Source organism: Ailuropoda melanoleuca, chromosome 11 (assembly GCF_002007445.2).
Source record: "Ailuropoda melanoleuca isolate Jingjing chromosome 11, ASM200744v2, whole genome shotgun sequence".
Taxonomy (NCBI): Eukaryota; Metazoa; Chordata; class Mammalia; order Carnivora; family Ursidae; genus Ailuropoda; species Ailuropoda melanoleuca.
This window is the reverse complement of record NC_048228.1, coordinates 110,272,838-110,297,783: the sequence shown is the minus strand read 5'-3', so window position 1 is coordinate 110,297,783 and position 24,946 is coordinate 110,272,838. Positions and strand designations below refer to the sequence as shown.

At 61.8% G+C, this 24,946-nt stretch overlaps 2 protein-coding genes across 3 annotated transcripts in view; both read right to left on the bottom strand.

Moving 5' to 3' along the window:
- Positions 1-11,536: 11,536 nt before the first annotated feature.
- Positions 11,537-24,946, bottom strand: part of GAK (cyclin G associated kinase) — a 57,611-nt gene continuing 44,201 nt past the window's right edge. The window contains 10 exon segments of the mRNA XM_034672249.1: positions 11,537-12,071; positions 12,153-12,329; positions 12,828-12,976; positions 13,475-13,702; positions 18,195-18,311; positions 19,286-19,396; positions 20,116-20,289; positions 20,707-21,174; positions 21,386-21,532; positions 22,276-22,469. Of these exon segments, the coding sequence (XP_034528140.1) occupies positions 11,970-12,071; positions 12,153-12,329; positions 12,828-12,976; positions 13,475-13,702; positions 18,195-18,311; positions 19,286-19,396; positions 20,116-20,289; positions 20,707-21,174; positions 21,386-21,532; positions 22,276-22,469 (1,867 nt within the window). The 3' untranslated portion in view covers positions 11,537-11,969.
- LOC117804477 (cysteine-rich PAK1 inhibitor-like) lies at positions 13,709-17,752 on the bottom strand. Of its 2 annotated transcripts, none has more exons than XM_034672277.1 (2): positions 14,730-17,752; positions 13,709-14,642 (listed from the first exon to the last, which is right to left on the bottom strand). In XM_034672277.1, exons 1-2 carry the CDS (start codon positions 14,952-14,954, stop codon positions 13,917-13,919), a joined length of 951 nt encoding a protein of 316 aa, XP_034528168.1. In that variant the 5' UTR covers positions 14,955-17,752; the 3' UTR covers positions 13,709-13,916. The 2 variants fall into 2 exon arrangements, with proteins under 2 accessions (XP_034528168.1, XP_034528167.1); XM_034672276.1 differs by having other exon boundaries at positions 14,839-17,752.

The following is a 24,946-nucleotide window of genomic DNA, read 5'->3' as shown; positions in this document are numbered from 1 at the left end:
GGGCAGGGACGCGTGAAGGTCACTGCAGACAAGGGCCGCTCCGCCCCGGCTGTCCCCGCAGCCCCGCCCCCGCCGCGGCCGCCCCCTCCCCCGGGCCTCCGGGATTTCCCCGGCGGCAGAAGCCGCACTGCGGGGAGAGCCGGGTCGCCGCAAGGTCGGAGGCTACGCCTCCAGTCCCGCCGCCCCTCCGGGGGGTCGGGAGACCCCACCCTGCAGCCCGGGCAAGCTAGTATTGTGGCTGGCACTATGGGGAGGGGCTGCGGCTCGGCCTGGTCCAGGTCTCAAAGAGCAGCAGGGCTGACCTCTTCGTTGGTGGGCAGACAACCCTGGGGCCAATGCATTAACTCGTCACCGTCCCTTCCCGTCCCTTCCCGACTGAGTCGTCAGGACTTGCTGGGCCTGGGGGGGAAGGAGAGGCTTCTGCCCCTCACCCCACCCCGGGGAGACCACACCCCCTGCTCCGCTCCGCCCCTGCCCTCAGCCGCCGGACACTTGCAGGCCCACTACCGCTGATTTCCTCCCAGCCTGTTGTGACCTCCGCTCCCAGCTCCCACGCCTCGCTGACCATCTCCAGGCCCTACGGTGCCTGGCAGTGGCCTGGTAGGGGCCCTAGGGGAGCGTATGGAGGAAGCCAGCCCACTCCCTGCGAGTGAGGGTCAGTCTCCACTCAGCGTCCGCTTTTGTTAGCGGAGGTTCCTAGTGACCCTGGAGGCCCACGTACCCCTGAGGACACGTACACCCGCAGCCTCTCTGGATCCCAGGGCCCTGAGATCTGGCCTCAACATTCTCACTTTCTCCTGCTGACAGGTCCTGTCACTCAGATCCGGGCCAGGAGGTGAAAGGGGGGTGCTCCCCAAAGGGGGCACCTGGGGACAGGACATAAGACTCAAGCCAGGGCTGCAGGGAGCTCCTTGAGCTGGCCTGCCCAGGCTGCCCCCACCAGGAATATGAGTGGCATAGTCACATCTCGTCTTCCCCCTGACCCTTCTCAAGAGGTGGCTTAGAGCTCTGGGCCTTAAGCAGGTCTGGGGACAGGCGTTCTGTGGTCAGCTGTTCCCAGGGGCCTCGAGCCCCAGCTCAGGATCTGCCCAGCCCAGCCTTTCCAGTGTGCTCAGAACCTGAGTGTGGATGCTGGAGGGAGAGGTCTGGTCCAGGAGAGAGAAGTCACTTCTCCCCACAGGAGCCTCTTCCCTCCATGCCTGCCGCCAGCTGGGCCTGGAGGATGAACCCCACCAGGTCTCCTGTGTCCACCCCGCGGAGGACCCAGCGGTGACCTCAGCAGAGTCCACAGCAGGGCCCACAACCAATGACCCCAGGTGCCCTCATGAGCCATGCAGGAGATACTCCGTTGACCTTAGGGCAGCCAGGTTGGGCAGGGTCCTGCCTGTGTCGAGTCAGGGCAGTGTAGCCTCATGGAACAGAGGAGTACAGAGGTCCTCAGTCATGATCAGGGCCTGGTTGAGCGGCACATACAGCCCTGAGCCGGGGGCCCACGGATGCTGTCTGTCCTCCCAGTCCCTCCCTGTCTCTCTGTCGTTCCCCCTCCTACACTCACCACCCACGCAGTGACCCTCCTCAGTTTTCACAGGTGCCCAGGCCTAGGTGGGTGGCCCAACCAGGACTCAGGCTCTCCCAGGGCAAATAGATGGTCCGGGATCAGAGTGGCTGGGGCCGCACTCTGGGAGACGGAGGCTGGGCAGCTGTGGAGCCCAAGAAGGGCCAGCGCTGGGCAGGTGGTGAGGACATGAGGTGAACCGGCTGCGAACTGCTCCCTGCCCAGTCTGCTCCCGTGGTGGGGGAGGCAGTGCTGCACGTGGTAGGATTTGTGGCCCCGTGAGTGCCCGGAAGAGGACCTGGGTACTGGTGAACCGTTCCCCAGACCTGCAGCCAGCCACAGAGAAGCAGGAGCTTAGCAGGAACCTTCCAAATCGCTGAGGAAGATCCAGGAGTGAGTTCAGAAGCCCAGGAAGGTGTCAGGGCACAGAGGAGGGGAATGGTGGTAGTACTGGGGGCGGGGGGTGGATTCCGGGGAGCCAGCCTGACAGGAAGGTGTCCCACCAAGAGGTTAGCATTTGGGACATGCGTGTTTGGCCACAGCCAAGGCCTGGAGGTGGGACCCTGGCTAGCTGACAGCACAGGGTACAGCCCCCAGCTCAGCCCTCTGCATGCTGTTGAAATGCATTACCCTCCAGAAATTGGCCCCTTGAGGCCAGAAGGTTGTGCGGAAGACCATAGGACGCTGGGTTTGGACCCCCTACCGTCCAGAGTCCCCTTTGTAGCCCCCATGGAGTCACTCCAGATGGCAGAAGAGAGGAGCCGGCCACCCTGCCCCAGCCCTCCCCAGAAGCCCCTCGCAGGTGCCCCTTTGCTCCCTCCAGGGAGGCCGGGCACCTGCCAGTCCCATCTGTCCCACGGAGGGCGGGCCGTGGCTCCCGCACCCCAGGACACCATCCTGCTCTGGCTCGGAGAGGGCCCTGGAAGCACCTTCAGGAGTTCTTGGCATTGTTCTTCAGTTTTGGGGTGGGGTCTGGCGGGGGCTGCAGCCCCCTCAGGAGGGGCTGGAAGGGACTTTCGGCTCGCGTGGGCTTGCCTAGAAACTTCAAATGCAAGCTTAATAATTTAACACACTGAATGATTCAGTCCCGGACGCTGGCACCATCCACACTGCCGTTCTCCTGCCGGATTTCATTACTGCTTGAAAGGTAGTAACATGGGAAACGCAAAAGCAAAGTGAGACCACGGCTGTCTCTCACCAGAGCTGGGGCTAGAGCTCTGAGGGCAGGGGACGCTTGCGTGCCTCCCTGATGCCGTGACCCCTTCGCTTGCCACCGTGGGCAGGAAACGCCTACCCTTAGGGCCTAGCTGGCCGTGGGGTCAGCACCTGGGAGCTCGTCCCTGTGGGCTCCTAGGAGTGGAGCTGGGGAGGCTGCCCAGCCTGGGTGCCGGCTTATTCCTCAGACCCCTGCCCCGTCCTGGGTGCTGGGCCACACAGTGCCCGGTCAGGGTCTTGTGAAGAGATGCACTTTCTTCCCAACCATCCGGTTCCACAGAGGCCCTGCCCCCACTCCCAACAGACAACGGGGACCCGGTGGTCCCCACCAGGAACCCTGTGGACCCACTTTCCTGAGGAGCTGGCCCAGGATCTGGGCTCAGAGCATAGTGGTGGCTCCCGCCCCTTCAGACCCGTGACGCTGTCCGCCTTCCCTCGAGGGGCCCCCTGCCCCAGCCCAAGGTCACCTCACCCCCCAGTCCCCATGCCTATGTCGCCGTGGCCCCGCGCCTTCCTCCTCCCAGGCTCACAGCCGCGGCACCCACAGCCCTGGGGTGGGGGCCAAGCTTGTGGGTTCTCTGGGTCACCTGCAGGGTATTTTATCAGAACAGGGAAGGCAGGCCTTTCAGAGACGCTCAGAGAAGGGGGCAGTGCGGGGGCCAAGGGAAAGTGAGGAGGGGTCCGCAGGGGCTGTGAGGCGCCCCCCCTCCCACGCAGGCTGCTTGCCTAGAGTAACCCCTCTGTGCCCCAACATAAAACTACCACGTATGGCTTGGAGACAGAATTCAGCCTCTCACCGGCTGCCATGTGGCGGGCTGCACAGGGCACCAGGACAGCCCCAAGTGGACATCGGCAGCCTGGGTGAGGGACAGGAGGATGGAGGGCGATGGGGCAGGGATGAGTTTGCTCCTGGAGAGGCCATGCTTCTGAGGGCCTCTACCCTCTGGAAGCCCAGGCCTCCCGTGGGGCCTTCGTGCCCCTCACTGCAGCTCCAGAACCCGGTGGGCTGGGCCCAGATGCTCTCAGCTGGCCCTGGGCATGTCTGCACCTGTCACACCAGGGTCTCCCCCACAGTCACCAGGACGGTGGGTCCCGAAACAAATGTCTAGGCTGGGCGAATGCCCTGAGGCATCTCTAACCCTTGGGGTAACATCCACACAGGTGCCCACCCCAGGGCTCTGGGCCCCCAACCCTCTGACCAACGGTCCCCCCCGGAACCTGTCATGTGACCCCCACCAGACCAGATGAGCTTGCTCCACAAATGGCCCCCAAGTCGTCCTGCCCACCCTCCACCCCCCTCCTACTCACTCTGCACCACCCCAGAGGCCACTGGTCCTGCCTCAGGGACCAAGCCCAGTGGGTCCTCGTGATAGAACCTTCTTCCACACCATACTCCCCAGCCCAGACCTGAGGCCAGGCTCAGGCCCCAGAACGGGACGCCTGCCCACGCAGGCACAGCCACGAGCCACAACACACGTGGGCTGGCAGGGGCGCTGAGAGGGCCTCTGGGGCCCCCGGGTGGGGGTGGGGCATGCACAGGGTCCCCTGGAGGCTTGGCAGGGCGGCTTCCGCCAGTGACGCTAATCCCGCCAGGACTCAGCCCGCCAGCAAGAGCGCTAGCCCTGGCAGATGTGCTTCAGGCTAGAGAAACCCCTCTTAGGAACACGAGCCCCAGACAGAAGCAGGACGCCGCTGGCCAAGGCTGCCCAGTGGTTGAGAGACCCAGGTCCCCTGTCCAGTGACACCCGGAGGGCAGTGAGGCCCCGGAGGTCCTGCTGGGATGCCCACTGGCTCACTTGGGAAAGGAGGTGCAGGCCTTAGCTGGGTCCTCCTGGGTCTTGCCCTTCTGGCTGTGCTTGGGTCCAGGGGCTGGGAAGGCCAGGCGGCTAGTTCACTGCCTGCGGGCCTCGATGTGGGTGTGGCCTGAGGCCCTGGGTGGGGGTGCAGCGTCAGCTTCTTCTCAGTGGGAGTTTGAGGTCTCTGTAGCCTGACCTGTGCCCAGCAAGGGTGCTGAGCTGGAGAAGGGTCAGCATTTGGTGACTTCCCGTCAGTGGCTTGCAATCAGCCTCCGTGGGAACACTCACACCACAGCGAGACCCACAACCAGGCTTTCTTCCCTTTGTCTCTCTACCCTACCCGCACACGACAGCTTCAAGGGCTCCTGCATGGTCTGGGATGGACGGGGAGCCCCTAGCAGTGGACAGCCTGGGCCTGCACCCACCCAGGAGAGTGGAGCCCTCTCAGGGTCACAGGCCTGCAGAACACTTGGACACACCCCCGAGGGGACAAAGGACCAGGACTGCCCCCCCAGCAGCAGAGTCCAAGCCACCCTCTGTTCCTCCGTCCTCCCCTGCCACCGCTGCCATGCGCTCCACGCGCTAACTGCCATTCTTTCCACGCACTGTTCTGGGGTAGTTGCCGTGACAAAGGCAGGCAAAGGCTGCTGCTGGCCCATCTTCTCCTGAAGGAGCTGATGCCCGAGACACAGCAGCAGAGGGTAGGGACTACCATGCAGGGTTCACCACACAGCCAAGTGAGAGACACCCAGGAGGGGATGGGGACCGGTGGGGGGGGTGGAGACCAGAGACCAGGTGGGGGACAGAGACCAAGGGGACAGATCGGGGGGACAGAGCCAGGGAAGGGGGGGATAGAAACGGGGATGGGAACCGGGGGGGGGACAGAGACTGGGGGGCTTCATTAGCTGATGTGTAAGCCAGGCCTCAGCAGACATTGGGGCTTCGGGCCAAATGACCCAGTGTCACCCAGACCTGGGGCGGGGGGCGTGTTCCAAGCAGAATGAAAACAAGTCCCGAGTCCAGCACGGGGGAGGGTCTGCATTGTGCCCACAGGGGCCCCACACTGCCTGTCCGGGGTCAGGAAGGTGTGACCCCTCTCCGTGCTCAGGAGAGGGAGACCCACCCACCCAACCTCACCGCATTGGCCCTAAAGCGAGGGCTTCTGTGGGAATCGTAGAGGACCCGGTGCCCCCTCCCCAGAAGGAGTAGGACTTCAGACCTGGGGAGGGAGGCACTCCCAGGACTGTGTGCGGAAGAAGATAGGACAATAAACACCGGAAGGCATCCCAAACCACAGGAAGCAGGCAGCAGCTCCAGAGACGAACCATCCCCCTCGGCCGCCCAGGGGCTGGCGCTCCAGCCAGCAGGGCAGGGATGCGGCGTGGACCACTGGGACCCCGTGGAAGAGGCAACCAGGCCACACTGCAGACGGTGCCTTGCCCTGGCCAACGGGGTGCTAGGAAGCCTTGGAGTGGGCCCTGCCCCCTGAGAGGCCTGGTGTCCTAGCCTTCAGCCTGCCCGGGGCCTGGCTGTCTGGAACCACCTCCTACCCCTCCTACCTGTCCCAGGGGCCTGTGTCCAGGAAGATGATCCAATCTGGGCCCTGTCCCCGGTGGCCAGTGGAGGCAATCCTAGGTCAGGGCCTGGGGGCAGCGCAGGGGACCTCCCCAAGTAGCACTGTCCTCCAGTGGCCCCTTAGCTGCCCTGGCAGTGCCACACCCTGTCCAAGCTGTGGACCCCCCCAATTCCTAGCCTCTCCCCCAGGTGAGGCTAGAGGCCCCCAGCCATCCCACACTCACCCGCTCGCAACATGGCACCTGACACTCCGCCAGCCAGGGCAGGACTAACCGTGGGCACACTGGTGTCCTCCCCTCCAGCCAGAGTCTCCCCAACAGCTCCTTCCACGTGTCTCTGCCCCCTTCTCTCCAGCTCCTGGGAAGGGGTAAGCAGGGCCTGAGAGGGTGGAGGCCTGGCGGTGGCCCGGCCATCCACCTGTTTTCACAGAGGCCTGGACAGAGCTGGCCCGGAGCTGGGTGTGGGGGAGATGCGGCCGCCAGGCTCCATGGCTCCTTCTGTGACCTCTGGGGACGTGTGTGTCCTCAGCTTGCCGTGACAGGGGCTCACCCCCACCCCGTTCCCCTGGGGCATCTGGGTGGCTGCTGGTCTGGGGACCGTCTGGTCAGTCAGACTTTGCTGCATCAGAGGCAGCTGGTAGACTTCATACAGGCAACGGTTTCATTTCCTGCCTGACGCTGAGGTGGCTGAACATGTGAGCTGTGGCGGGGGCCCCGGGCTGCACCCCCTGGCTCAGCCTCCAGCCATGACGACACACAGCAGAGCCCGTCCTTGAGGACAGGCGTCCCCTTTCCACTGACCCGTCAGCCCCTGGCCAGCACCGGCCTCATGCCCTCCCGCCCAGCAGCTTCACCCAGCGGGTGAGCCTGGAGCTAGGACGTGTGGCTTGTAAGGGGTGCAAAGTGGGGGACGAGGACTGAATGGAGGCCCAGACTCTGACACTGACCTCAGCCCTTGTGGACAGCTGATGGATAGCCATCCACTTGGCCGGTCTCCCACCCCAACCCTGTGCCCTCAACATCCCAGAGGCCCCTCACCAGCCCACACGGTTTCCCCAGGGCAAACAGCCCAGGGGCTGTGGCTGGAGGAGTGTCTGCTAGGGTCAGACCCACCTGGACATGGGTGTGAATGCTGGCTGTGGGGTCAGGCAGAACCAGGGTTGAGGGTGCAGCTCGGGGTTGGGGGACAATAGAGCCAAGGGACCCTGCTTGCAGAGCCCACTATGGGCAAGGAAACAGGTTCCCTAGGTAGGCAGTCCAGTCGAGGCTGCAGGTGTGGAGGGGCCACCCTGGGGGAAGGAGGCCAAGAGTGGGTGGTGGGGCTGTTGGAGCAGCAGGGAGGGCTGGGCTGGCCACAGTTGGATGCTCCCCTCCCCCAACATCTCTCTCCCCACCAGACTGGGGCCCAGGACAGTCCCCCAACCGCAGGGCACAGCTTGCCGAGAGATGGGTGGGGGCCTTCCTAGTAGAAGTCCTTGGGACCATGGCAGGCAGGGGTGGACAGTCCCTCCATTTCTGAGACCGGTGTCCCGCCTGCACCTGAGCTGGAGAAGAGCCGGGGCGTGGTCCACGCTCTTGGCTCTGACGGTGCCCCGAAGGCCTGCATGTGTGAAGGGTGCAACAGAGCCTGGGAGCTCAGCACCAGAGCCCCCTCTGTCCAAAGGTCACCACACTGGCATGACGCAGGACCTTCCTGTCCTTCCCAGGTCTTTTCTGGCAGTGAATGCTCGCCAGCCAGGCTCTGCCGGGGGCTGCCTCTCTGGAAGGGCTCACGCCACCCAGGCCAATCCCATCCCCGTCCCTGCAGAACATGACCCAGGGCCCTGACAGCTTCTGGACTCAGGCCCCCCGCCCCCCGAGCTCCAAGGAAGGGCCTCCGTCCTGCCCTCACGTTGGTGGTCAGCAAGGTGTGTGCCCAGGGAGCAGATGGCACATGAACACGTGTGAGCGTGCGTGCACCCTGGCAAGAAGCCCGTGTCCAAACCAACAGGGTATAGGGGCCCGTGGAGAGGCTGGCGGCTCCTCTGGGGGGGACACAGAATTCCAAGGGACACAGAGCCAAACAGCCCCACCCCCCGATGATGGAGCAGAGAAAGGTGTTTGTCCAAACAGCAGACATCGTCAGCCCCAGTGACATGCATACAGCGTGGGTCCACCTGCAAGAACCTCCTCCCCTGCCCTGAGGCTCCAAACGGGGGGCCAGCCATGACCTGGGTCTGGACAACTGGACTCAGTTCCTCTCGGAGACAGCCCTGCCTCTCCACCTCCAAGGAAACCGCATCTGACCTGGAGACACCCTTGTTCCACCCTGACCCGTGCAATCAACAACCCTGGTTGAACCGGCTCTCAGGCTTCCATGCAGCTGGGCTGAGTGGGGCTGTGGCCACTTCTCTGGCTGCCTCTGGGGGTCCCCGAGCCCCTCCCCCACCCCACCCCTCCAGGCCAAATGAAGCCTCCCACTGCTGTGGGTGGGGGAGGGGTCTTCCTCCCCCAGGGGCCTCACCCAGGAGTGGGCAGGGCAGGTGCGGCTGCAGAGTCTGTCTCGCATGAGACCCTGCCAGGCCTTCCTCGCCGCCCAGGAGGTGCTCCCAGCCGGAGTGCGTGGGCCTCAGGGCTTGGCTGGACACAAACACCAGACACGTGAGTGCACATCTTTGCTCTGCCCTCCTGGTGGCCAAGGTACTCCCCTTCCGGCCTGCCTGCCCCAGGCTGCTCCTGGCAGTACCCCTGGCACCGCTGGGGTCTGCCCACATCTGCTGGGGGTCCAAGCTAGCTTTAGTGACAGGACAGAGGGTCCCTCTTAGCCCAGGATTCTCAGCCCCACAGTCCTGGGTGCGGTGCATCTTCTAGGACCCTCTGCAGATCCGGGGACATAGGCCTGAGGCCCCAGTGGTCACCCTACAGGCTGCAGGGAATGGGGTGGGGTCCCAGAAGGTCTCTGAGAGAGACCCTAGAGTGAGTGGACTCGGCTCCATGGCAGCTGGGCCAGGAAAGGCAGGACGAGCAGACACACCCTGTCACTCCAGTGCCCTGTATGGCCTGACAGATCTACCCTGGGAGGACCCGGACTAGGGCCTTTGTTCCAGGGCCCCAGGCAGAGTGACCAGGCAGGCGACCAGGGCCACTGAGCTGGACCGTGCCCCTCAGAAAGGCCCCCGGACTTGGCCACAGGCACTGGAGGGGTGGGAGCTCAGTAATTATTCACTGAGTGAGCATTTATTTCCCCAAAATGGACATCAGCCAGAAATGAAGCAGAAACAGAACTCAAGTCATTTTCTTTCTCCCTTTCTAGAGATTTTATTTTTTCAAAGTAATCTCTACACCCAACCTGGGGCTCAAACTCACAACCCTGAGATCAAGAGACGCACGCTTCACCGACTGAGCCAGCTAGGCAGGCGCTCCTCAAGGCTGTTTTCCAACTGGAGCCAAGAACACAGGCCACGCTGCCTGAGGCCACGCTGCCTGAGGGTGTGCCCAGACTTGGAAGGAGCCCCCTTGGCAGGGAAACACGGAAGACTTCTCAGACCCACCCTGCACGGGAACCACAGGGACCACCCCCAAGGAGCCGCAAGAAACACACAGCAGGTGTTGGCAGGAAGGAGGACGTGTCACTAGGCACAAAGACAAATCCACAAACTCCGCGGCCAGGACCCCAGACACGGGGCTGACTGGCTCCTGGGTGCAGGGGTGACACCCACTGCCTGAGAGCAGGCAGGGAGGGGGGCGTGGGGATGTCCTGTGTGGGCCACACACCCAGCAGAGCAGTGTCCGTCCATGGCCCTGAGGACGCCAGTCACTGGGGGTGGGGGCATGGGGTCCTGCGTTTATAGATGGGGGCAGCCTGGGGAGGCAGCTCCAGGCAGGAACCCTGTGGTGCCAGCGGAATCGCTCCTCCACCCCACCCCAGGCCCACGACAGTCTGGCTCCTGACTACTCATTGCTGTGGCCCCACAGTCAGGGGACAGGCCAGGGCACTGGAGCAGCCCCCACACTGGATCCAGGGCCTGTAGGCTAAGAGCTCTAGGGGCCGGGCAGGTGGAAACCTCTGGAATGTCACTCCAAGACAGTAAATTAGGGCCAGTGTCAAAGGGAGAAGGTAAGCGGCGGGTGGGATGCTGCAGGCCCCAGAGGGTGGCACGGGCTGGGCAGGAGCTCCTGGCGGGTCTGGCCCTGGTGCCAGAGGATCCAGAGCGGCTTTGATGTGAAATCTCTGAAGCTATTTAGGCTGCTCATTATTTGTTAAAAGAGCTGGAGACTAAAAATAGCAGCGAACGCGTAACAAACACAGGGAGCCTGCCCGCAGCAGCCTGAGTCACTGGCTGCACCGTGGGAGCTCTCGGTGCACCGTGGGAGCCCGTCACCTCTGCAAAGGGACTGTGCGAGGCCCCGACGCACCTTCCCCCATCCCCCCTCCCCAGACCAGACTCAGAGCTGCGGGGGTGCCAGGAGGGGAGAGGTGGGGCCAAGCCCACGGGCCGGAGGGCAGGTGGGGTCTCCACCTCTGGTTTGGTCCTGCTGGTACAAGACCCGCTAGGGTACCAGGGCAGGCGGCCAAAGCCCCTCTGTCCTCTGAGCCCCAGGCCTCGCGTGCCACACACCCACAGGACCGGTGCGTCTCGGGCCAACGTGCTCACTGGCGGGGAAGGTGGGGTCTGAGCTTCCAGAGTGTCCAATGCTAGGTGAGGCCTCTCTGGGGACACTGCTGCTGGGCTTGCAGCAGCCCAGGTCCACACTCAGGCCTTAAACTGACCGAGGGTTCAAGTCCACACCAACTCCTGCATCCCACCCACGCAACAGGACACGGGACGGAGGCTGCACCCCTCCAGTCCACGGAATCCTCCTTCTCTCCGGCATCGCACTGGACTCTGTAAAGAGGGACCGACCACACACAAGGTCTCGAGGCCTGCAGCGCTGACCGGACTGAGTGGCAGCTTCGGCCCGTGCCAGCCCAGGGAAGGAGCAGGGTGACCCCAGGCGCTTCTAAAGTCACTTCTGACCAAGGCCCGAAGCCCGCACACACAGTGACCGCGTGGGACCGAACACCCGGCGCTTCCTCAACAGGCTTCTCATCAAAGAAAGCTCTCGTTTTGGATTCCCTCCACAGCAGCATCCGAAGGGCCCGTGTCCGCCCCCTCTGCAGAGGGAGGACCCAGCGGGACGAGGACACAGGGCAGCACTGGCGTGTCTGTTCTGGGCACGTGCAGTGACCGTGGGGCCTGTCCGGTGCTCATGGTGAGGGCCGACCCGTAGACCCAAAGCCACGCTGCCCAGAGGCCCACAGAGGCCCGAATTCGCTGCTCGCCAGCCAAGGTTCCTGCACTCATCTCCGTGGTCGGGGCCGACACCAGCCCAATGATGGCACCGCTGTGCAGAGAAGGTCACACGGCGCCAAGACAAGCGTCATCAGAAAATAGTTTAATTATGTACAGGCGGTCGCCAGGCTGATCACACACAGAGGGAGTGTTCACGCACGGGGTTCAGGGCAGCACAGCTGAGCGGCGCACTCCACCACGAGCAGAGGCGCTCTCGAGGCCATGGCCACTGGACAAAACGAAATGAATCACAAACTGTGACAGTTATGGGGGCAGCGTGATCAACACATTTCCTTTGGGACCAAAAAAAGAAAAGGAAAATCAGAGGCTTTGGAATGCTTTTTCTTCTCATGCCGGGGAGCGGCGTCTGTTCCAGGCCCACTGAGTATGGTGGGCACAGTGATCCGGGTGTGGCCACGGTAGCCCACGCCATGACAGCCACGGATGGGACCCTGGAGGTCGAGCTCAGCAGCTTCCGGCTCTGTGAGCCACACGCACAACCTCGACCACAACGGGCTCAGAAGAGGGGCCGGGAGCCCTGGCTCTCGAACTCAGCCCACGCGTCATTCAGCTCCATGAAGATCATCTTGGCGTACTGCTCGTAGGGCTGCCCTGCGGCCTGGGGGCGGGACCAGGGGGGAGGAGGCCTTAGACCTGCTCCCGGCACCCCATCCTCCCCCCACCCCTGCCCAGCACTCACCTTGTCTGGGTGGACCACCAGCACAGCACGGCGGTAATGTTTCTTCACCTGCCCTGGGGTCACCAGGTCGGCCATGCCCACGGGCGTCCAGCGGCTCTCGCCGTCCCACAGCACGGTGTGCAGGGTGGACAGCAGCGCACGGATGTTCCTCTCCTTGCCCTCGGTCCACTCCAGGAGCTGNGGGCGACGGCGGAGGGGGGACCGGGCCCTCCCCCCCCCCCCCCGCTTGCAAAGCCGCTGACCATCCTTCCGACGGCCCCACACTACCCACCACACAGAGCAAGGCTCTGACCGCGAGATGCTCGGCCCGGACACAGACCCGACACCCCAGTTTCTGTCAGTCGACACCACTCCCTGGGTTTGGCAACACACTGCAGAGGACGAGACAGCCCGCAGAGCTGCGCAGTGAACCCGTTCTGCAGAGAGGGCCCCCCGACCACTCGGCGGTGCTGTGTCTCAGGCCAGCCTGGACAGCAGATGGCCCTCGTCACCCCGTGCCCTGTCTGGGGTCACATGTGGTCAGGTCTCCAGAGCTGCACTTAACCAGCCTGCACCACGTCCAACAGCGCACCCAGGTCCAAACAGGAGCTGCTGTCTCCGCGAGCGCACTGGACTAAGACGGACCCTCTTGGGTCCGGGAGCCTCACGAGGTGGGTGGGGCCAGCCCGCCCTCACCTTCAGCTTGAGCGGGTCTGCGTCCCTTGCCTGCTCCTGCCTCCGCATCTCGGCCATGGTCCTGGGCCCCTTCCTATCGGCCTTGGAGGAGAAGCCCTGGTCAGACAGTAGGTCCTCAAAGTCGCTCTCGGACACTCTTGGCTTCTGACCTACAGGAGAACGGAGGCTTGGCCAACAAACAGCATGCTGGGGCCCTGCCCACGGGTGCACAGTGTGCGAGACCCACCCCAGGGCGCGAGGTGCTGCCATGACGCCTTGGAAGAAAAGCAGCCAGGTCGCTTCTAGTCAGAAACGGGCGGCCTGCCCATCTCCACTCGGCATGCATCACAGCCCTCAGCCCGCAGAACTGTTTCCAGCTCAACGACCCTTTGGGTTGACATGCGTCACCTTCTGGGGTCAACGTGGCTGTGCCGTCCCAACAAACACAGCTGCGGGCTCCGGGACAGTGTGGGCCTGGCCACCATGTCCTGGCCACAGCATTCCCCTCCACCTCCACAGGGGCCCGCACTGAGTGAACAGACTTGGGCCTCACTGAACGCTCTTTCCGAGGTCGGGCCATGCGCTGGACAAACAGGGCAGGGCGCTGCTGTAACTACGTCACAGGGAACTTGAAAAAGCCACACACAGGAGACCGAGGCAGGACTTACCGAAGCTGGGGGCGCGGACCCCCCTCTCCTCTCGGCTGCCGATCACACTCACATTGGCGGCATAGTTAGGCCTCGGCTGTGCACAGGCTTTTGGGGGTGGCTTGGCCTGGGGGGCACGGGGGGTGCCCTGGGCCAGGGGCCGACTTGTCTGCTGCCAGGAGCTGCCGCCCGTGGGAGGGGGGGCTGTTTTGGGGCCGAAACCCCCAGGAGCAAATCCAGCCGACGAGCCTGGGGAGACAGTTCACAATGGGTTGAGTGTCCAAACACGTGATGGCTGCCGTCTCGAGGCCTTCACGTCCACAGGGGCTGGGGGACAGTGTGTACGCACGTGGGGACAAGCACAGGCACTGCATCCCCACTCACCCTCAGAATGCACAGCTGCTTCTTTAACTGCTGATTTTGAAACAGACGCATAGCCACCTGCAGGCCCCGGGGTCCCAGCTCACACAGCTGGGCGGCGCCAGCCGGCACACGCACACCAGCGTGAGTGTGCACGCATGACCACCACGTACACAGATGTGTGCACGCCAGCGTGTGCGTGTGCGTGCGCGTGCACGCGGCAACCACGTACGAGATGGACGCACACCAGCGTGTGTGTGCACGCATGACCACCACGTACACAGATGTGTGCACACCAGTGTGTGTGCGTGTGCGTGCGCGTGCACGCGGCAACCACGTACGAGATGGACGCACACCAGCGTGTGTGTGCACGCATGACCACCACGTACACAGATGTGTGCACACCAGTGTGTGTGCGTGTGCGTGCGCGTGCACGCGGCAACCACGTACGAGATGGACGCACACCAGCGTGTGTGTGCACGCATGACCACCACGTACACAGATGTGTGCACACCAGTGTGTGTGCGTGTGCGTGCGCGTGCACGCGGCAACCACGTACGAGATGGACGCACACCAGCGTGTGTGTGCACGCATGACCACCACGTACACAGATGTGTGCACACCAGTGTGTGTGCGTGTGCGTGCGCGTGCACGCGGCAACCACGTACGAGATGGACGCACACCAGCGTGTGTGTGCACGCATGACCACCACGTACACAGATGTGTGCACACCAGTGTGTGTGCGTGCGTGCGCGTGCACGCGGCAACCACGTACGAGATGGACGCACACCAGCGTGTGTGTGCACGCATGACCACCACGTACACAGATGTGTGCACACCAGCGTGCACGCGGCAACCACGTACGAGATGGACGCACACCAGCGTGTGTGCACGCATGACCACCACGTACACAGATGTGTGCACACCAGTGTGTGTGCGTGTGCGTGTGCGTGCACGCGGCAACCACGTACGAGATGGACGCACACCAGCGTGTGTGTGCACGCATGACCACCACGTACACAGATGGATGCACACCAGCGTGTGTGCGCACACGCCTGCAGCGAGCACACGCACAGATGCATGTAAGCACCAGATCACAACGCTCATCTGCTTCCACCTCGCCCCCGCCCCGGACCGTCATTCCAAGAATGTTCTAGAGGCGGAATCAAGAGTATCAGCTCTGCCGTTGGTGCTTCTCAAGCAGGACCTGCTCCTTTTATTGCTGAGCAGCATTTTGTGGCCGAGACGCAACGCGGTGTGTTCAATCCCAGGCCCCCGGGAGGACCTCAGGGCTGGTTCTGGTTTTGGGCAGTTACAAAGCTGCTACGAACACCGCGAACGAAGTTTTGCCACGACTCTGGGATACCTGGTCGCTGCACACTCACTTTGGTTGGAAACCGCCCGGCTCTGTGGTGGAGCGCCCGCACCATCTCACACCCCCACCAGCACCTGGGGCCACCCACACAGCTTCCACTGTGGCCACGCCACACCCCTGGTGGCCCCCGGCCAGGTGGCCCCTGTGCTGGGTGCCCCACACGCCACTCCCACATCGTGAGCGGACGGCTTTTTGTCTGTGGCTGTGCTTATGTACCCCCAGTGTCAGTTCTAGAGCAAACACGGGGCTCAAACACGTGTTTTCTACGTCCGTAGCTCGTCTTTCCAGCCTTCAGTCTTCAGTGAAGCAAACTTTGTGATGATGACGGACAACGCACTGTTATCTCCACTGTGGTTCGTGGTGACATGAAACCACGCCCTGGGTTCCAGAGACCTTCCCCTCCATGTTGTCCTCCTCCAGGCACTGAAGCGTCTAGTGTTTACGCTTCAGTCCGGCACCAGTGTGGAGCCCCCGGCGTGTGAGGCGTGAGGATGAGGGTGAGGTCACTTTTCTGCCTGTGACAGCCCATCGCTCCAGCACCGTCTGCGGTGGTTTTGCACCTGTCAAAAATCCGCTGGCCTTGCGTGTGCGGGTCCACTTGTGGGTCCCCTGCTCTATTCGGCTCCGACACCAGGCAGTGCTGGTTTCAGCAGCTACAACATTAAGCCCAAAGCTGGGGGGGGGGCTGTGTGTGTGCGCGACGCCTCCCACACCCGTTCCGTTACAGATCTTTCAGCCACTCGAGGTCCTCTGGCTTCCCAAATAAACGTCACCATGAGCTCGTCCTTGTCTGTGAAAGCCTCACTGGGCTTCCCGGGAGGAGCCGTGCGGAACCCACACACTCGTGACGGCTCTGCTTCTCCGTCTGCCACGGCCTTGGCTGTCCTCACCGGCTCCGCGCCTGCAGCCCCGGCGCACGAGCCCACGCTGCCTACCACGAGCAGTCCTCCCTGCGCTGCTGGCCGGGGCGCCGACTGCTCTTGCTGGCCCCGTGACGTGGCAGACCGTCACCCAGCTGTGGAACGGCGAACCGGCCTCGTCCCTGGAATAAACCCTCCATGGCTGTGGTGCACGACTCTCCGAGTGAGGGCGGCTCTCCATGCTGCTGTGTTGCTCAGTCTGCGTCTGCCCTCGTGAGGGGCGTAGCTACACCTTGCAGTTTCCTGTTTTTGTACAGACTCCGATTTTGGTATCAGGGTAACACTGGCTTCCTAATAAGATCAATGGAAAAACAGTCCCTCCTCTTCCTATTTCCTGGAAGACACTGGGGAATTCGTATGAATTCTTGAAACATTTGGTAAAATTCTCCAATGAAATTCCCCACCTAGGACTGGAGAGTCCCTTTTTGGGGGACGTTCAAGTGTGAACTCGTTTCCCTTCCAGTCACGGGGATGTTCTCATAAAAGGCTCCCCATGGTGGTTTGCGGGGACCAGCTATGAGGACGTGACCAGTGTTAGTGCCCATGGCCGTGCACCCTCGCGGTCCCCGGGATCTGCGGGGACGGGCCCATGTCTCTGTGTGATCAGCCTTTTCTGTCTGTCCCAGTGGAGCTTTGCCTGCCGGGTACTTTCTTGATCTTTTCAAAGAACCAGGTTTTGTTTCATCACTTTTCTACCTCACGGATTTTGGTTATTATTTCCTTCCTTCTGTTTGTTTTGGGTTCATTTTGCTATCTCTTCAGACACCCTGAAGGGAGGGCTCCTGATGCTGATGAGAAGGCCGTGAGCACCAGCTCAGCCATGCCGTGTCCACGTTCACCAGGTTTAGTACACCATTCTGTTTCCTAAGTAACCCACTCACTGTTCAGCGTTGAAGCACGTGAAGACTGAATGGTTATCCTGCAGTCCCTAGTTTCCAGTCCACGTGGTCGGGAGACCACCAGTCTCCATGAAAGCCCAGAAGTGCCTGGGAAAGGGTGTGGTCTGCGCAGACAGTGCCGAGGGTTGGGAACGCCATGGAGCATGGGGCCCTGCTGGCAGGGGGCGCCCCCAGCAACTCCATCGCTGTGCCAACCTCACGTCCAGAGGCTCGATCACTTGTCAGGAGGGGTCTGACATCTACAACCAGAGTCTGATTTTGTCTATTTCTCCTTCCCTTCCATCCGCTTTCATCAGGATCCCATTTCCTGAGGGCATGTGACAGAGGGCCTAGGGCCCCGGTACTGCCTTGAGCGCCAGGCTCCAGCCCAAGGATGGGTTACTAGGGATCTAAGAGGTCCTGCCCCCGCAAGAAGGCTCTGGGCAGCCGCCCCCGCCCCCACCCGTGTGAGTGGCCAGAGACACAGGCCACACAGGTGCAGAAGGTCAAGGGCAAACCCAAACTCCCAGGAATGCCCTCAGAAAGACAACGCAACCTGAAATGCCAGGAACTACTCAAACTAGGAAAGCCACAGGGGTTCAACAAGACAGACACAGAGCGAGCCCCAACAGAGCAGAGACGTGAGCCGGTGGAGGAAAGGTGGTCCTGTAGACCCAATCCACATCACGACAGGGGAACAAGAAAGTACAAGGTGCCAAGAGTTCTCCTAGCACCAAGGAATATCTGCCTCCAAACCAAACTGAAGGTTTACCAGATGCCGTGAGGGGCTGGGGGAGCGGCCACAAAGCCGCGGTGGGAGGAGAGCTCTGCCTCCTGAGCCCCCACTGCCCTGAGCCTTCCCAGCAGACACTGCTTCCGGCACGGAGTTGCACCCGCCAGCTGACTGCCAAAGGATAAGGAACCCGCTCAGATACTCATGGTCTCAACAGTCAATGCCCCACATGCGTCTGGACGAGACGGGAGGGACTGCGAGCACACGTTCCCCAGGAGATTCAAGGCCAAGGGCAGCAGGCACAGTGTTGGGTGGGGGCGTCTTGTCCATCCCTCCATGGCTCCAAGTCCCTGCTCCCCAGACGGCCCACACGTGCCTGACGCCTCCCGTGTTAGCTTGGCTCCTGAGCCCCTGCAAGGGGAGAGGGGCCACACAGGTTACGCCTCCTCCCAGTGCTCTGGGCCCCACATGTCACCTTGGAGGCCAGTACTGAGGTCACCGAGGTCTGCAAATGGGTCCAGGCTCTGAGACTTGGTCCAGCTGGCTGGGGGGCCGGGGGCGGCAGGCTGGCCTCCTGGAGAGAAGAAGGGACCTGGAGAAGGGCAGAGAGCATAAGAAGGTGCATCCCCGGGACGCTCCTGAGGCCGTGCTCAGCTAGTGTCTGAGCCTACACCAGCCCCAGACACGGCCGTACACGCAGCCAGAGATGCTGCCTTAAAGCAGCTAGCCTACCCATTCACATGGCCTTGACCCTGGAGTCCCACTTCCCAGAACGCATGTCAAGTGTGAACGTGATTTATGATGTTCCTCCCAAGGGCAGAAGCTGGACGGTACTCTAAAGGTGAGACACTGGGGTTTGAAGGCGTTACCATGACGGAACGCTATACAGCTGGTACAAGTGGTAGCTGTTCCTATATAAGAAATTCTCATAAATCCATTTTAAATAAGTTGAATTCCAAAGGTGCCGGGGCGGCTTAGTTTGTTGAGCATCTGACTCTTGGTTTGGGCTCAGGTCATGATCTCAGGGCTGAGACCCAGCCCCGCGTTGCAGTTCTCTCTCTGCCCTTCCTGCTCGTTCCTTCTCTCTCTAAATAGATAAATACGTACAAAAATAACATCTTAAAAAACTGAATTACCTCTGTAAAGAAAGAAATACAAATAACTAAAAACCTGCAAAGTAACAGCTGACCTTCTTCCTGATGAAACAATGCAAGTCAAGAGACAGTACCTCTCAAGTCACCGTCCGGCCCTAGGGAGAGCCTCGGCCAGGGCTGCTCCTGGGCAAACACGTCAGTGAGTACAGGAGGGGACACGGGTCACAGGCCTTTCCTGGCAGCTCACTACTGGAGCGTTCCCAAGAGGACGGGGCGTGGCCCTGTGATGCCACCCGTGCCACAGACCCCCAGGGGCCTCCAGGAGGCAGAGGAACTGTGGGACACAGGACACCACCCAGGAGCGCTACAGGGACCCCTGACGTCACCTCTTGCCGAGCCCTCCTGGCCCACGCTCCTTCTCTGGGAGTGGGGTCCCACCCGAGAACTGGCCTCCACGGGGCTGGGCTCGTACCTTCTGCAGCAGGTACGGGGGCCGGCGCCTCAGCCCAGGCCTCCCACCCCCCCAGCAGATCCGGGTGGCTGCTTGAGGCCGTCATCTTGCCAGGCTCTGCCGGTAGATCCCCTGGAAAGACAGCAGCGCCATCTGGGGTATCCCCTCGTGGGGGCAGGCAGCCACAAGCCCCCTCTGTGGGAGGTTGGGAGAGTACCCTCTGTCTCCCCTCACGTGTGAGCATGGCTGAGTTCACGCATCCCCAGGGTCCCCAGGGAGCTGCACTGGGCTTGGCCCACACTGACCCACTTCTTCCTTCCTCAGGGGCCCATGGACGTGTCACGTGGTCACGGAACTAACCTACTGGACAAGGGGGTCAGCAAGCAGAGCTGCTGTTCATGGAGCAACAAGTGTCTACAAAGACCTCCCACCCCGTGGCCAGCCACAGACTCGCAGCCGTGTGCTGATGCCCCTAGAAACTGCCTTCTACCCTCCTCTAAAGCTCCGCAGAGGGGGCCTGGGCGGCTCAGTCGGTGAAGCATCTGCCTTCTGCTCAGGTCATGATCCCAGGGTCCTGGGATGGAGTCCTGCATTGGGCTCCCTGCTGAGCAGGGGGGTCTGGTTCTCACTGCCTGCTGCTCCCCCTGCTTGTGCTCCGTGTCAAATAAAATCTTTAAATAAATAAATAAATAAATAATAAAAAAGTAAGACGCTGCAGAGTGCATGGGATGGACAGCTGCAGGCTGTGTCACCTTGCCAGGGGAGGGGGAACCCACGGCAGCCCCCCATCGGCCAAGGGTCTACGGCAGGTGACTGCGCCGCCCACCTCCCCAGGCCACTGCAGCGCTTACCCAGGTGCAGGAAGTCGGTGCTGCAGGCTGGGGGTGGGGCGCTGTGGGCGGAGGGGAAGGATGCAGGGGCGGCGGCAGGAGACTCGGAATTAAGAAATTCACCAAAGAGGTCGGGCTTGGAGCAGGGCTGGGTGTCTGGACCAGATGGCAGCAGGAGAGGGTCAAACGGGTCGGCTGCAGAAGGACACCCAGAAAAGTGGGTGGAGGTATGTAGGAGCCTCTGGCCCAAAGCATCCGCTGTGAAGCTGAGCAAGTCCCAGCCAGCGCCGTGGCCCCTCAGACCCAAGCTGAGACGCAGCATCCACTCCAAGAAGGTGCTGGACGCCAGGATGCCCTCGCCCTAGACTCTCCCGGGAGAGGCAGCCCGTGAGAGCGAAGGGCTAGCACTTCCTGGGACGGGAGTGCGAGAGGGGCCTCAGGAGTCTGACCCGCAGAGCAGCCGCCTCCTGCAGCAGGCTGGGGGCTGCTCCTCCAGCGGGAGGCCGAGGGGCCAAGCACTGACCCCACCCCGTCCATCCCAGGTCATCTTGACAGCAAGGCCAAACGACTAAAACCCTACCCTCTATTCCCACGCTGGATGGAGTAACGTACCAACTGCAGCCGGCCCTTCGCGGGGTGGGCTCTGCGCGCTCAAGGAAGGGGCCGGGCTTGAGAAGAGCAAGGGGGCCTCTCCGCCCAGCAGATCACCTGGGGGGACCTCTGGAGCTGGGTCGGGGGCCCCCAGGAGGCGGCTGAGCAGGTCGGCAGTACTGGGGGCTGCCCCGCAGGCCTGCATGGGGGGTGCCAGCCCCGCCTCGGAGTTCAGCCCCAGGAGGTCGACACTGTCCTCCTGCAGCGTGGGCTCCTGCGGTGTGGCTGGCGTGGCCGCATCAAAACCCAGCTCTCGCTCTTGCGCCCTCGTTGCCGGGCCGGGCGTGTCCTCGTCAGCCGCGTCTCTGCTCTCAGCTGACAGTGTCGCTGCTTCCTCATCAGAAGGCTCACTCCCACCTGCGTCCTTGGCTGGGGCTGACACACTCTCCTTGGCAAACTGACCTGGGCCCGTCCCCGTGTCTTTCTCCTCTGAAAAGAAAAGCACAGCAGACAGGATGGCAGAGTGAGGCCTTGCCAGAAGCCAAGGAGTGGAGGGCCTGGAAACGGCTGAGCCAAGGGGAGGCGTTCAGGCCCAAAAGGGGAGAAAATGCACAGGTGAGAACCAAGCACATCCTGCCAGATGCCAGGCTGGATCAGCTGCTTCTGGGGCGCAAGGTCCCTGGTGGTGCCCCACACCCACCATGCCAATCCAGCGTGTGGAGGAAGTGGCTGGGGTCCGTGCTGCTGCTCTGCGGTGAATCAGACTCCGTGGGCTCAGCATCCAGAGACCCTGCCTCAGCGTCGTACTGAGCGGTGGAGCCGGGCTGCCTGGGGAGCTCTGGCTTCCCTGCCAGGGAGAAGGGCGCGTCAGGAGCCCAGCCCAGAATGCCACCACCGCCTGCAGCAGCTGGCCAGGGACCAAGGGGCCCTGGGCTGCAAAGTGTCTCACGGAGCATCCAGGCTACACGGTCGGACACCGGATTCCGAAGCACTGGGAAACCTGCACTGACCAGCAAAGAGGGTCCAGTCTGTGAGCAGCTCCCAGTGTCAGCTTGGATGCTGCCCCATGCCACGTGTGCAGACACACACTTCTCAGGGAAGAGAATGTAAAACACACAAACCAAGAGCACGAAGACGACTGTGTCGCAGGTAGCACGTGAGACCATGAGCCCTGCCCACCGATGGACTGCGTGCACCCCTTTCTTCTAATTGCTCACGAGACAACCAACCCGGAGAGGGACTATCTGCCCCGCTGTCCCCTGCAGGTCCAGAACAAAGCCCTGACTTCTTCCAGGTGCATTGAAAATACCAAGTGACTCCAACCCGACCTTCCCAGCAGGCCCATGATGACCCCCAGGGCAGGGGCTGCCCAGGGTCCTGGGGGTATGGGAGCAGTTGTGGCGGCATGAATCCGGGAAATTCGAGCACGCTAGGTGTGAAAGCTGGTGTCGGGGAAGGTCCCAAGTTGGAGCTCTGGGCCTCCCTATGCCCGTGCACAGCTGGACACAGGGATGGGCACAAGCCCAGGCCCCAGGAGTTTCCGGTGGTGGCAGCACCACCTGCTATGTATTTGGAAAACAAAGATCTCACCAAATTTAGACAGAATGTCTTGCTGCTCCTCCCGGCTGGAAAACAGGATTTTGGGGTTCAGCCCCCTCATGCTGGTGCTCTCCCAGGGTGGGGCCTCCCGGCTGGGCCTGTCTCTGGGCTCCACCTCCACCTCCAGGTTCACTTGGAATAAATCCGGGTATTTCTCCTGAATGTCACAGGCATCCAGGTCATACCTGCAAGGGGGACACCAGATGCCAGTTAAGAAGGACTTTCGTGGGTCAGTCACCCCGTGTTAACCAGAAAGTGAACACAAAATGGCACATGTGCTCACCGGGCCAGGAATGCCAGCAGGGACACTGCCCCCTGCCGCAGGAGCGCTGGCGGCCCTCACCCCTCAGGTCTCCTGATTCAGATCGGGCACTCAGGGATCTTAAATGCGTGTTTCCATAAAACGACACTGTCCACCCTAGCAAAAATCCCGAAGTATTCACAAGTGCCCATAAAACCAAGACCTCTAGAGTGCCCTGCAGAGGGGGGAGGGCGGCCGGGGAACGGCAGCCGGGGCTCATGGCTGGCGGGAGAGGAGAAAGACAAGGAATGCCAAGACCGGGTGTGTAGGCATCACCTGTGGGGCTGGCAGTGGAGGCTGTGGCTGCCGGGTCACTGAACTCCAATTCTGGGGCTCCTCTCTAGGGATTCCAGCATTTCCCCCCATGCTCCCTAAGATCCTCTCTGATGACAAGTTCACAAACCGCACTGCTAAGCCCTGTTCGTCAGCTGGGCAGCAGGCTGCACCCTCTCTTAGGCCACCTAACATCCCTGGGCACCACTTCTTGTTTCAAAAGGGGCAGCAGGTGCCTGAATGACTCAAGCTGTGGAAGGAGGGGCCCTGGGTCCTCTGTGATGTCCGTGGGGCACCCATAATCCAAAACAAAACAAAGCCACCAGGCAGTAGGGCCGCAGACATGGAGGCAGACTGGGTGGTCAGTCCAGGTGGAAAACCCGGGGCAGACTCGAAGTCTTACTTTCGTGGACTCCAAGAAATAAAATTAGCAAGCACGTGTGACCCTAACATGGAACATCCACTGGTTTCAATCCTTCCCACTCCTCCAAATCACCTTTGTGCAAAGGGAGGAAACACAACAGAGCAGCTGTGTGGGCAAGAACAGCCTGAAGCCGAGCTCCTCTTGCTGGGGCAACGTGGGGAGGAGGGGAGCTCCTCAGGATCTCAGGCCACAGAACCCTCTGTCAACTTGTCTGCTTGCTCCCAGCCCAGGGGCCACCGCGCACTTTCTTCCTAAGTCAGGAACCCACAACAAGGAGACAACACAGGTCACCGTGCCGCCAGGCAGGAGTGGCTCCGTGGGAACCACGGTGGTCAGCCCCGAGGCAGCAACGTCAGTCAAGGGGGAGTCCAGCAGCCAGTAAGGACCAGGGGAGGCCTAGACCCCCATCCACAAGGAAGGAGCAAGGCAGGGGTCCACACAAAGGAGCACATGACCTCTGCAGGCTCAACTCCGGGGGCCACAGGACCTTGGGGGTAGCTCTGGGCACCACGCTGGTGGCCACCCATCCCCACCTCCCCGCCCTGGCTGGTCCCCGAATATGGCCTCCGGGGCTGGGCCTGCCCAGCTCACCCAGCAGGCCGGTGAGGGAACAATGAGGGTCTGTGAGCAGGGCCACGACCCCGCCCTGCACTTCAGGAGGGCATAAGGCCCAGGCCTCACTGGATGGCCCCACGGGCCAATATGCTTGGCTCAGAAACAAAAATGCTGCCTTGTGTCACGAATTCCAATTCTGCCCATTTAAACACACTGGGGACCCTCCCTCGGTGACAGGAGGTCTCGTCGAAGATGGACCTGCTAACGCTGCTCCAAGTTCTTTTCTCGAGCTATTCTGTTTCAACGGCCTCTCTGCAAAATGGATCCTGCCCACAGGAGACACACACTTTCCTGCAACAATCAGGCAACTCAACCACTTACTTTCTCCTTATTTAATTCAGAATCCGTTTGTGGAAGCATCGCACACACAGTAACGCGCAGGCCTGAGAGCGCAGCTCAGTCAAGTTCTGTGCTTGCATACTGGGACGTATGGGGGAAAAATGCCCTCTCTCCAGCCCCCACGTCAGTCCCCATGTCAGAGGTAGCCACTCCCTGGTCCTCCGGCACCCAGACGGTCAGAGCTGAGTCCTCCCAGGACTGCAGGGCTGGGTCCTAATATTCCCTTTATTTACTGGCTAGGAGACGGGCAATGGGTCTGGAGAATCCAGGTCCTGGGCAGCTGTAGGCAGTGGTTTCCAGAGTCCCTCCACCAGCTCTCCTCTCACCCCCGGAACAACACTTCTGCTTGGGTGGTAGGTGTGCATGCGTGTGAGACAAAGGGGAAAGAACACCAGCTAGAATCAAAATGCCCACTGGGGCGCCCGGGTGGTACAGGTGGTTAAGCATCTGACTCGCGGTTTCAGCTCAGCTCGTGACTTCAGGGTCGTGAGATGGAGACCTGCGTTGGGTTCGTGCTGGGTGGAGCGTCTGATTGAATTCTCTCCCCCGCCTGCACGGGCTCTCTCTCTGCTTCAAACGCCCGCAGTGCAGACCTGTCCCGCTATCTGAGCACCTCTGCCGCAAATACAAGGTGCGCATACCCACCGGGGACTGGGGGCCCGGTGTGTGTGGGAGGCCCTTACGCATTACTCTAACAAGATAAGGAATCT